We start from the raw sequence: 13,188 nt of genomic DNA, 5'->3' as shown, positions 1-13,188 counted from the left end.
TGCATGTATGCACACACACATATAATCAGCACCAGTAGCTCATACCTATGAGTCTAGTTACTTGCAATCTGAAATCCGAGCATTGAGATTTAAAACCAGCCAAGGCAGAAAAGTCAGAGATTCTATCTTCAATTAACTCACCAAATGCTGTACTGAAGACATGGCTCAAGTATTAGTGTCAGCTATGAGCAAAAAAGCCAAGTGATAGCACAAGACTGCCCTGAATTCAAGCTCCAGTACCAGTACTTGGCAAAATATCTGGCTTTTTGAGCTTGTTTATATATCTCAATCAACCTGATATCCTCCAGTCTTATCCATTTTCTTGCAAATGGAATGATTTCATTTTTCTTTATAGCTATGTAATTTTCCATGGTATATATGTAGCATCTATCTATCTGTCTGTCTGTCTGTCTGTCTGTCTGTCTGTCTGTCTGTCTGTCTGTCTGTCTACCTATTGTTGCATACCTCAGCTGATTTCACTATTTGGCTAGTCTAACAATGTGGCAATAATCATAGATACCTTTTATGATCTACAGTTCTTCAGATACATGGTAAGATGCTATCAGTAGGGATGTAAGCTAGGTCTATTTTTGGATTTTTAGGAACATTCAAGCTGATTTCTTTAGTGATTGTCATATTTTACATTTTTACAGTGTATGAGGATTCTTTCCCTCCCCACATCCTCACCAGCATTTGTTATTGTTTGTTTTCTTGATGATTGACATTCTGATAGGGCAAAAGGAATCTTACTATAGTTTTAATTTGCATTTCCTTTATGGCTAAGGAGGCTAAATATTTTTTCATGTATCAGTTACCCCATTGTACTTTTGACAACTCTTTTCAATTCACTTACCTATTTATTAATTGGCTTATTTTATTTTTTTGCTTTTCAGTTATTTTTTTAGCTCTTTGTATATTCTGTATATTTATGTTTTGTCTAGCTGGCAAAGAGTTTTTTCCCCTTCTTTTGGTTGGCTTTTGGTTCTGGTAATTGTTTCTTTTTCTCTTCAGGAACTTTATAATTTGTTGTGGTCTCATTTGTCAATTCTTGTTCTTATTTCCTAGGAAATTAGAGTCCTATTCACAAATGAATTACCTGTATAACATCCAGGGTTTTCTCTATGTTTTTCTGTAGTAGATTTAAAGTTTCTGGTCTTACTTGGAGTTCTGTGACCCGTTTGGAGTTGATATTTATACAGGGTGAGAGATAAAGATAGAGTTTCAGTCTCCTACAAGTGGATAACCAGTTTTTCTGTATCATTTGTTGAAGGGACTTTCTTTTCTCCAGTGTATGTTTTTGGCTACTTTGTTAAAAATTAGATGGCGTTAATGAATAGTGTGGTTTTACTCCTGGTTCTATTCTGTTTCTTATTTTTTCATATTTTCCACTGTTTCATGGTAGGTAATGATATTTCCATGTTTTCTTTTTTTTCATTTTATTTTATTTTATTTTAGTTTTGTGAACATACTGTACAGAGGGGTTACAATTACATGGGCAGGATAATGCGTACATTTCTTATCAAACATTGCAGCCTCCTCCTTTGTTTACCCTTCACATCCCTTCCCATACTCCCCCTCCTCCACCCCCCACCCAATCCTCCCCCCCCCCCCCCCCGCACCAACGTTGTAAAGCTCGTTTTGGACATGACAACTTGTACTTCTCATTGTTGCAACAGGTCCACCTGTATCCTTAAACGACTTGTTTTTCCCCATCTCCTCCACAAGTTATACTGACATCAAATATAGTGAAAGCAGGGGTTATACTGTGGGGTAGGGACATACAAAGCAACAAAGAAATAATCTTATAAATGCGTTAGAAACAAATGCATGAAAGAAAAAAAATTAAAATACATATCTAAGGGTTCATTTTTCTAACATCACATTATCTGACCTTTTCTGCTTGACTCATACATATACTAGATATTGCAAATAAGGGAAACCATGGGACCTATGTTTTTTGGGCCTGGCTTACTTCACTTAATATAATTTTTTCCAAGATTTTCCATTTCCTAACAAATGGGGCAATGTCCATATTTTCATGCTAGATATTAAGCAAATACTTAACCAATAACTGTGTACATATGTACTTGGCGAGGGGGTGTTTTTTGAGATAAGAACTTGCTATGTGGCCCAGGCTGCCTCAATTTGGTAAACTTCCTGACAGCCTCCTTCTCAGGAGGTGAGATTATAGACAGAGATCACAACATCTGACTCATATTTTCATTTCTCATACAATGAAATGAAGCTGCTATTATCCTAATTTCTTTTTTATTTATTTTTTATTGTGAAAATACCATACAGAGGAGTTACAATTACATGGGCAAGATAATGAATACATTTCTTATCAAGCATTGTTGCCTCCTCCTTTGTTTCCCCTTCCTAACCCTTCCCATCCTCCCCCCCCCCCACAAAGTTGTAAAGTTAGTTTTTCTTTTTTTTTTAATTGTGAAAATGCTGTACAGGGGGGTTACAATTACATGGGCAAGATAATGAGTACATTTCTTTTTTTTATTGTGAAAATACTGTACAGAGAGGTTACAATTACATGGGCAAGATAATGAGTACATTTCTTATCAAGCATTGTAGCCTCCTCCTTTGTTTCCCCTTCCCATCCCTTCCCATTCTCCCCCCACCCCGCCCCCGTCCCCTCACCCAATCCTCCCCCCTCCACCAAAGTTGTAAAGTTCGCTTTCGACATAACAACTTGTACATCTCATCGTTGCAATGGGTCCACCTGTATCTCTATTTAAACAATTTGTTTTTTCCCTTCCCCTCCACAAATTATACGAACATCAAATACAGTGAAAGCAGGGGTTATATCATGGGGGAGGAACATACAAAGCAACAAAGAAATAATCTTATAAATATGTTAGAAACAATCACATTATAGAAAAAAACATTTGAATACTTATCTTGGGGTTCATTTTACCTAACATCTGACCTTTTCTGCTTGTCTCAGACATCTACTAGTTATTGCAAATAAGGGAAACCATGGGACCTATGTGTCTTTGGGCCTGGCTTACTTCACTTCATATAATTTGTTCCAAGTCTTTCCATTTCCTAACAAATGGGGCAATGTCATTCTTTCTGATGGAGGCATAGAATTCCATTGTGTACATATACCACGTTTTCTTGATCCATTCATCTACTGAGGGGCATCTGGGTTGCTTCCATATCTTAGGTATGGTAAATAATGCTGCAATAAACACAGTTGTGCTGGTAGCTTTAGTATGGTCTTGTTTGTGATCATTTGGGTAAATGTCCAAAAGTGGGATTGTTGGGTCATAGGGGAGCTCTATGTGGGGTCTTTTGACGAACCTCCATACTACTTTCCAAAGTGGTTGAACAAGTTTACACTCCCACCAACAATGAAGTAAGGTTCCCTTCTGTCCACATCCCCTCCAGTATCTGTTGTTATTAGAGTTCTTGATTATAGCCATTCTAACTGGGGTGAGGTGCTATCTCAATGTTGTTTTGATTTGCATTTTTTTTATGGCTAGAGAAGTTGAGCATATCTTCATGTGTCTATTGGCCATCCTTCTTTCCTCTTCAGAGAAGTTTCTCTTTAAGTCATTTGCCCACTTCTTTATTGGACAGTTGTTTCTTTGAGGATTTGTTGTTGGGGGATTTGATTTTTTGAGTTCCAGGTATATTTTAGATATGAGACCCTTGTCCGTTGTATGGCTAGTGAAGATATTCTCCCAATCCGTGGGCTTTCTATTGATCTTGCTAGCTATGTCCTTTGTTTTGCAGAAGCTCTGCAATTTCATGCAATCCCATTTGTCCAACCTTTCTTTCATTTGCTGTGTATCCTAATTTCTTTGGGTCGGGGAGAGGGGGGTAGGCAGGGGGAGGACGGGAAGGGATGGGAAGGGGAAACAAAGGAGGAGGCTACAATGCTTGATAAGAAATGTACTCATTATCTTGCCCATGTAATTGTAACCTCTCTGTACAGTATTTTCACAATTAAAAAAAAAATACTGCCTAGATTACTGGGCCCTGTGCCTGTAGTCTCAGCTACTCAGGAGGTTGAGAGCTGAAGTCAACCCGAGCAGTATCTTTGAGACTCCAATTAACCATTCAAAAGCCAGAGTTACGGATCAAGTTGTAGAGTATCAGCCTTGAGTGAAAAAAAAAAAAACTTAAAGGACAGCTCTTAAGCCCTGAGTTCATGCTTCAGTACTAGCATATACAAACAAAAAAGATTGTCTAGCTCATTAGTTTGTACAAAGATCATTTATCTCTGTCCTGCAGTGCTTTATTTCCTGATGCTATTGAGATGGTGGTGATAAACTATTTAAATTTTCTCTAGGTTTAGATTAAGTCTTGCTTTAATAATCTTCATCCATCTCCTTCAAATCTTCTTTTCTTGACCTTATTTATGAAGGACTGGAGTTTCAGATGGTCAAGCTGACTTTTTGATCTAAATGATGAATATCTACAAGGTATGTGTGTATTTGTGCATATGTGAGCCCAGGCATGAAAATGATTAGTATAAACCTAGAGCAAAGCTTGAAGAAATCCTCCTACAAAAACCTCTATTACCTTTCTGTTAGGGAGGAGCCTGGGTTTTATCTTGTTACCATGACAACATTCCTTCCGCTCCTTTTTACTTACTGTGCTGTCTGGAGTATTTTGTTTTTTCATTTCTTTCTACTCTTACCTTTCCCAGTTTCAAGCTTCACAGCAGAGCTGTTTCATATAAATGAAAACGGGTTTTTTTTTTAACAGTTTATTTGCCTGATACTCTTTCAGCTAAAACTATTTTTGCCAAATGCTCAAAATCTTATATATTTATGAAATAGACCTAGCTTTTTTTGGATTTCTTTGTAGAAGTAGAGGATCCTATGTGCCTTTTCCCAGAACTTTTTTTTTTTTGCGAACTCAAATTAGCTTAAAAATCTTACATGGGCCGGGTGATGGGGGCTCATGCCTGTAATCCTAGCTGCTCAGGAAGCTGAGATCTGAGGATCATGGTTTAAAGCCAGCCCTGTGAGGAAAGTCCCTGAGACTCTTATCTCCAATTAACCATCAGGAAACTGGAAGTGGCGCTGTGGCTCAAGTGGTAGAGTGCTAGCCTTGAGCTGAAGAGCTCAGGGACTAGAACCCAGGCCGAGTTCAAGCCCCACAAGCTACCAAAAAATCTTACGTGGAGCTGGTTGTTGGTGGCTCATGGCTGTAATTATAGCTACTCAGAGCCTAAGATCTGAGGATTGCAGTTCAAAGCCAGCCTAGGTAGAAAAGTTCATGAGACTCTTTTTTTTTTTCAATTAACCAGCAAAAAACCAGAAGTGGAAATATAATTCAAATAATAGAGAGCCAGCCTTGAGCAAAAATGCCAGGTTAGAGTGCTAGAGCCTGAGTTCAAGCCCCAGTACCAGCACATATGTGCATGCATGCACATGTACATATACACACAAATCTGAGATGAAATAGGCACACTTAAAAGTGATGGGTTCTAAATGAGAAACGTGATGGAATGTGTTAAGGAAGTTACTATTAAAACACTAAAATGCACACAATTAGACTTCTTAAATTCCTTCCAAAATTGTGCTATGGTAACAAGAGAGAGTCAAGCTCTGTTGCAGTTAAGATTTCACTTAAGAATTGACAGACATGGGAAGGACGGGTGAGAATGTTGAAAGGGGTGACATTGATCAGTATTCATTGCATTCATATACTACTTTGTTGAATGGCAACTCCTTTGTACAAATACTTAAAACTAAAAATCAAAAACTTTTAAAAAGAAAAAATAGTTTACAGACAAAAGGTTGGCTTAATTGTCAAAAGTACAAGTCAGGATGGCTTGTTGGTGCAAGGCCCTGGAACATATCTTGTCAGGGCAATAAGAATATTGCACATGTTCTTCAGTTTCTATACTTTTGTTAGTTCCTATTTTAGATATTCTTGAATAATACATTTTGAGGCCTTATACAAATGGCATTATCATAGAGAGTACTTAGCATCTTCAAAATCCCCTTGGGCAAAAAAATTACCAAATTAGTCTCCACTTTAGGATTCAATTTTCAGCTTACCTAGGTTTCTGGGCCTACAATATATAGTCCAGAAAGTCCCTGAAAATTTAGCTAGGTCTCTCCTTATTGTATATTGGAAAATTGCATCTATTTGTACATCTGTATCCATAAGCCACTTCCATATAGACAATAATATTACATATGACCATGTCTTAGGCTTTCAATTGACTTTACTTTTAATATCATTGAGGACCATTAAGAATATGATAAAGGTGTCCTTGATTTATTCTTCCTTATAGATTTCTTGGATTCTGCCTCTTTAATCTGAGGACAGAGCTTGTTCGCCAAAAAGACAAATGAGAAATGTGGAAATATGATAAGAAAGAATTTAAATGAAATTGCAGGATTCAGAGGACAAGGAATTTCATGTTTGGGGAAGGATTTTTTTTTGATGCTAGTATTAGGGCTTTAACTCAGAGCCTTGTACTCTTGTTTAGCTGGGACTCTGGCTTACTATTACTTGAGACAAATCTTCATATACAGTTTTTACCTCATTACTTGGAGATAAGAGTCTTACCGACTTTCCTGCCTGGGCTGTCTTTGAACCATGATCCTCAGATCTCAGCATCCTAAATAGTTAGGAATAGAAGCCTGAGCCATTGGTGCCTGGCTTCACCTGCCTTTTTAGGGTACTAACAATAGCTGGTTTTTTTCCTGTGTGTCCCAGTCCTGGGACAAAGGGCCTTTAATTCAGGGCCTGGGTGCTGTCTCTTAGCTTTGTTTGTTGCTGGTTGTGGGGCCTGAACTCTGGGCTTGGGCACTGTCCCTCAGCTCTTCAGCTCAAGGCTAGCCACAGTGCCAGTTCCAGCTTTTTCTGCTTATGTGGTGCTGAGGAACCGAACCTAGGGCCTCATGCATGCAAGGCAAGCACTCTACCACTGAGCCACCTTCCCAGCCCTATCTCTTAGCTTTTTGCTCAAGGTAGTCCTCTACTACTTGAGCCACAGCTCCATTTCTGGCTTTTATTCTTGGTGGTTAATTGGAGATAAGAGTGTCATGGACTTTCTTGCCCAGGCTGCCTTCTAGTTGGACTCCTCAGACCTCACTCAGCCACCTGAGTAGCTAAGATTACAGGTATGAGCCACCTGGCTCAATAGTTATTTTGCATCTCTCATTTGTTTGTTTCTTTTAGGGTACTATCCAACTGAGAGATCACCCTGTGACGGCAGATAGAAGTAGTATGACATCTCCACCACTCCTGGATACGAGCTCCATGGAGAACCCAGCTCTGTTTAATGACATCAAGATTGAACCCCCAGAAGAACTTCTGGCTAATGATTTCAGTTTACCCCAGGTGGAACCAGTTGATCTTTCTTTTCATAAACCTAAGGCTCCTCTCCAGCCTGCTAGCATGCTGCAAGCTCCAATACGTCCTCCCAAGCCACTGTCTGCTCCCCAGGCTCTTGTGGTATCCACTTCAACAGCTGACACGAGCACTTCAGCAAACATCCCTGCTGTTCTGACTCCTGGTTCTATCCTAGCCTCCTCTCAGGGGACTGGTGGCCAACCGATCTTACATGTGATTCACACCATCCCCTCAGTCAGTCTGCCAAATAAAATAGGTGGACTGAAGACCATTCCATTGGTAGTACAGTCTCTGCCCATGGTGTATACCAATTTGCCTGCAGATGGGAGCCCTGCAGCAATTACGGTCCCACTCATTGGAGGAGATGGCAAAAATGCTGGATCAGGTGAGTATCAACATTACCCATCTATTCTCCTTCTGAGTCATTCTATCTTCTGAAACTTTTCATTCCCTCCAGTTTTTCTTGCTTCAAGAGTAATCTTCATAAACACTTCGAAAAATCATATCCCCTCAATGCTTAAAGGTATATGCTCACCTGGTCATGGGAGCTCATGCCTGCAATCAAAACTACTCAGGAGGTAGAGATTAGAAAGGTTGCAGTTCCAGGCCAGCCTAGGTAAATAGTTAAGGGAATCTAATCTCAACAAATGGGTGAGTGTGGTGGGACAGACCTATAATTCTGCCTATGAGAAAGGTTGTAGATATGAAAATTATGATCCAAGGCTGACCTTGAGCAAAATCTTCTAGTTTTTAAAAAAAACAAAGCAAAAAATGAGAATCTAAGGGTGTGACTTAAGTGACAGAACATTTGTCTAGCTAGGGTGAGGCCCTGAGTTCAAATCTGTTACCACAGAAAGAAATGTAGAATGAGCTGGGTGATACAGCCCTATAATTCAGTAGGAGGCTCACAAGTTCTAGGCCAAATTTCTAGTCAGAGCAATAAAACAGGAGAAAAAATAAAAGGGATCAAGAATGGGTAGGAAGAAGTCAAATAATTTCTATTTTCAGATGACATGATCCTATACCTAAAGACGCTAGAGATTCTACCCTCAAACTCCTAGCAACAATTTCAGCAACATAGCAAAAAAGAAAGTGAATTCAATAGCTTTTCTGTACCCCTATAATGAATAGACAGAGAAAGAATTCAGAAGAATAACTCCATTCACAATATGTCAAAAATATGACTAGGAATAAATTTAGCCATAGAGGTAAAAGACCTCTACAATGAAAAGTATAAGAATTTGAAGGTGGAAAATGAAAAAGACATGAGAATATAGACCTTGATGCTCATAGATTAGGCAAAATCAATGTGAAAATGGCCATAGCACTGAAAGCCATCCGTAGACTCAGTGCAATCTCCATCAAAATCCCAATGTCACTCTTCACAGAAACAGATAACTTAATCCTTAATTTATATGGAAGCATAAACTCCATAGCCCAAGACTCTAGCAAAAGAGCAATTCTGGAGGTACCACAATTGCAGACTTTGAATTATATTTCAGAACTATAGTAACAAAAACAGCATGGTACTGGCACAAAAACAGATACAAAGACTAATGAACAGACTAGACTACCCATAAATAAATTCATATATCTACATCCACCTAACATTTGACAATGGAACCAAAGATATATGTTGGAAAACACACAACCTCTCCAATAAATGATGTTGAGAAAACTGAACATCCATATGCAGAAGACTGAATCTACACCCCTATCTCTATACAATTATCAATTAAAAGTGGATCAAGGATCTTAATATAAAACCTGAAAATTAGAAACTGATACAGGAGTGAATAGGGAAAACACTGGAACATAGTGGCATAGACAGTATTCCCCTGAATTTCAATAAATCAGAAATGAGAGCAAGGACTGATAAATGGGATGTATTAAACTAAAAAAAAAAAACCCTTCTGCACAGCAAATTGTCACCAGATTGAAAAGACAGCCAACAGGATGAAAGGATATCTTTGCCAGCTATACATCTGATAAAGGGATTCATAACCAGAATATACAGACAAAAATATGAAGTGAAAACAGGTCTCTTGAAAGAAGTAAAAATGGCCAATAAATACCAGAAGAAAGTCCTGACATCTAAATAAAACATTCCTGACACTAAAGGAAAGGCAATTCCAAATGACCCTGAGATTTCATCTTACTTCAGTCAGAATGGTCATCATCAAAAACACAGTAACAAAAGCTGGAGAGGGAATGGAGGTGCGGAAGGAGCCCTGATACCTGGTTGGGAATTTAACCTAATGTAATCACTATGAAAAGCAGTATGGAGATTATTCATAAAACTACCATATGATCCAGCAATATCACTCTGGCATTTTATCCAAAGGAATGTAATCTGAGTATAATAGAGGCACTTGCATACCCATGTTCATTGCAGCAGTATGCACAATAGCTAAACTGGTTACAGCCCAAGTACTCTACATTAGATCAAGAAAATGTGGCATATATATGCATATATATGCTTCATTTGTAGTACTGCTTAAAGGAATGAGGGGGGTAAGGAGAAGAGAATATTAGAGGGTAAGCAATACCAAAATACATTGCATCTGTGAATAAAATGGCAAAATGAAACTCACTGAAAGTTGAATAAAAAGAGTGGATGATTTATATAACTTGGTGGTGGGGAGGTGAGGGAGGGAAAGTAGGAGAAAAATGAGGGAAGGGGTAGCAAGTTTGATAAGAAATGTACTTATTACCTTACTTATGTAACTGTCACCCCTCTGTACATCACCTTGACAATTAAAAGAGACGTAGTGGAGGTGGAGAAAGTGAGTCAATGAGAGAGTCAATTGATTGAAGTGCCGTGTGTATATGTATATGTATATGTATATTTATATTTATATGTATATGTATATGTATGTATAAAACACTAAGATGAAACCCTGTTGAATATTAGCTTGCAATACAAAAAAAGAATGACATGAGTGTAAAACAAGTCCTCTTCAGGGTAAAGATTCCGCAGGGAGGGTAAATGTTCAGGATGAAAGATGGTTAAATATGGTTAAAATTCTTTAATTTCTTGAGTCCTTTTAGTCCTTACCCCAAGTCAGTCAAAGCTTATTTATGCTTACTGAGTAAGGAAACTTAAGGATATGGATGGGGATGGGCTAGAGGGGTGGGGTGGCTGGAGAATGAAGGAAGCAGTAACTGATCAAGGTGCATTTCACATGTAAATTGACATGTTAAGTTGAAATCCTTTTCTTCATCTATTTGAAGAAAAAAATAAAAACAATGCAAGCTTTAAACACCTCACATGACACATTTTAGTAAATAAAAATTATTTTTCTAGTTTAAAAATTGGTATTCTTACCAATCATCTTCACCTTTATCATTCCTTATCTCCTCCTTCTATCTTAAAGCAATTTCAACAGGTTGCATTTTTGTGTGTGTGTGTGTGTGTGCCAGTACTGGGCTTGAACTTAGAACCTGGGCACTTTCCATTAGCTTTTTTCTTCAAGGTTGGCACTCTATCACTTGAGTCACAGCTCCACTTCTGCCTTTTTTCTGTCCAGACTGGCTTTGAACCACAGTCCTCAGATCTCAACTTTCTGAGTAGCTAGAAGTAAAGTTATGAGCCAACAGTGCCTGGCTATTTTCATACATACAAACAAAACTACTTTGATGCTTATTCAACTTCACTTACCCTCTTTGTTAGCCCTCCTCTCTCCACTGATCTCTTCTTCTTTCGACAAAATTGGTTTTACTTTCCTGTCAAAAATGTTATTCTTGTCTTCCCTACAAATATATTTCTCTCATCTCTCCTTTTTATACCCTCTGCATTTCCCTATCTTGCTTTCACTTCTCAATGTAGGCCATACTGAGAATCCTGAAAATGATTGCAGAATCATATACATTCTGCTCACACTCCTCCTTTTATTTTTAGTGAAAGTTGATCCCACGTCCATGTCTCCACTGGAGATTCCAAGTGATAGTGAGGAGAGTGCAATTGAGAGTGGATCCTCAGCCTTACAGAGTCTGCAGGGACTGCACCACGAGTAAGTACTTCTGTTTTCAAGTCTCTGTGTTTATGTGATGTGTGTGAGCATGTACAAGCTCCCATTCATTGTGTGTGTGTGTGTGTGTGTGTGTGTGTGTGTGTATGTGTGCTCCCATGTGTAAGTAAGTCTTACCAGGCAATTAAAATTGAGGACATCAAAATATACATAAACTCCCCAGATATGATATGTGAGTTTGAGTGGACAAGTGTGTACATGTTATGTTACAGTTATATTCCAATTATTCATCATCAATTTTATCCTTGAAAACAATCTTTGAATCTCCTATGCATTATAGTTGTATGATCTTTGTTTCTATACATTATAACAACTTGATCTTCCAGTATTAAGGTGAACTGGAAGTCCTTGGGTTGCGTTTAGCATCATGTTGTATGAAAAATGGATTTCTTGAAGCATAAGAATAATGACACTTATTGAAGTAAAATGTTAACACTGTTTGGGAACACAACTCCCCAAGGAAACATTATGACCTCCCATGCCTTCTCAAGGACCTTCACTTTCTGAGCAGAATGGCCTTGTTGAAAGAATTGCTTGCATTATCCCAATAATTTCTTCTCATGGGGAACTAGGATTAAATTTGCATAAATTAAAAGCATGGATGAGGTGGCATCACTGTATGCAAGCATTTTTTGTCTTTAAAATCAGTCTTTGGCTTTATCTTTCTTTCTTTGCTCAGACCAGCAACAATGGCCCAAATGCAAGGAGAGGAATCACTTGACTTGAAGAGAAGACGGATTCACCAGTGTGATTTTGCAGGATGCAGCAAAGTGTATACCAAAAGCTCTCACCTGAAAGCTCATCGCAGAATCCACACAGGTCTGCCCACCCCTATTCCACCTCAATATGCAGATATAAATACATACAGTCTCTGAGAGTTAGGAACAGAAGTCTTGAAATAATGACTGAAACATTTATACTTATGAGCACAAGCCCCATTCGTGGCTTTTATCCACATACCTTATTCCTAGGGCAACTTTGATTAAAAACAGCCTAGCAAAACATGAAGTCTGGCATCTTCTGAGTAGTCATTATCCCTAAGGTGCACCTGTAGATCTTTCTAGTTAGGAAGCTACAGCACTGAAGCAAATATATTTCTCTCATTCTGTAGGCTTCTCTTCATTCTACTGATTGCTTCCTGTCTTATGTGTATGCTTTTTAATTGGACCTAATCCTATTAGTCAAGTCTTAATTTTATTTCTTGGGCAATTGGAGTCCTGTTTAGGAAATCATCACCTATTTTTATATCTTTAAGTATTTCCTGTATGTTTTCCTCAATGTTGTGTGCCTTTTATTAGGCCTTTGACCCATTTTCAGTTGATTTTTTTGTGTGTGTGTGTATCAGTACTGGGGTTAAACATAGGGCTTGGGCACCATCCCTTACCTTTTTTTGCTCAAGTGTTTTTTGCTCTACCACTTGAGTCAAAGCTCCACTTTGGGCTTTTTTGCTGGTTACTTAGAGATAAAAGTCACCTTATCTTTTCTGCCTAGGTTGGCAACATCTCAGCTTTCTCAATAGCTAGGATTACAGGTGTGATATTTTGTACAGAGGGAGGGACTGGGATATAGTGTAAATGTTCAACATGTGTACGTTGGATTTTCAGGGCCATTTGTTGGAAAGGCTGTCATTACTGAAATGTAGATGTGTTTGTCACTGTGACTAATTACCTGAGCAAGTCAGCTTAAAGAAAAAGAGATTTTTAGTTCATTGAAACTTGTCTCCTGGACCTGTGCAGAACAAGACAAAATAACATGGTCAGGTAGCATGTGCTGGAGCAAAGTGGCTTACCTCTTGGTGGACAGGAAGCAGAGAGAA

The 13,188-nt window shown here is 38.4% G+C and overlaps 1 protein-coding gene across 4 annotated transcripts in view; it reads left to right on the top strand.

Moving 5' to 3' along the window:
- Positions 1–13,188, top strand: part of Klf8 (KLF transcription factor 8) — a 175,336-nt gene that overhangs the window by 144,364 nt on the left and 17,784 nt on the right. For all 4 annotated transcript variants that reach the window (XM_070040368.1, XM_070040367.1, XM_070040365.1 and 1 more), the window contains 3 exons: positions 7,168–7,726; positions 11,243–11,354; positions 12,052–12,191. In XM_070040368.1, the coding sequence (XP_069896469.1) occupies positions 7,168–7,726; positions 11,243–11,354; positions 12,052–12,191 (811 nt within the window). The remainder of the gene's footprint in view (positions 1–7,167; positions 7,727–11,242; positions 11,355–12,051; positions 12,192–13,188) is intronic.

Source organism: Dipodomys merriami, unplaced genomic scaffold (assembly GCF_024711535.1).
Source record: "Dipodomys merriami isolate MVZ:Mamm:240054 unplaced genomic scaffold, mDipMer1.0.p SCAF_3, whole genome shotgun sequence".
Taxonomy (NCBI): Eukaryota; Metazoa; Chordata; class Mammalia; order Rodentia; family Heteromyidae; genus Dipodomys; species Dipodomys merriami.
Note: the sequence above shows the minus strand (reverse complement) of the source record. Positions and strands in the feature narration are given on the sequence as shown.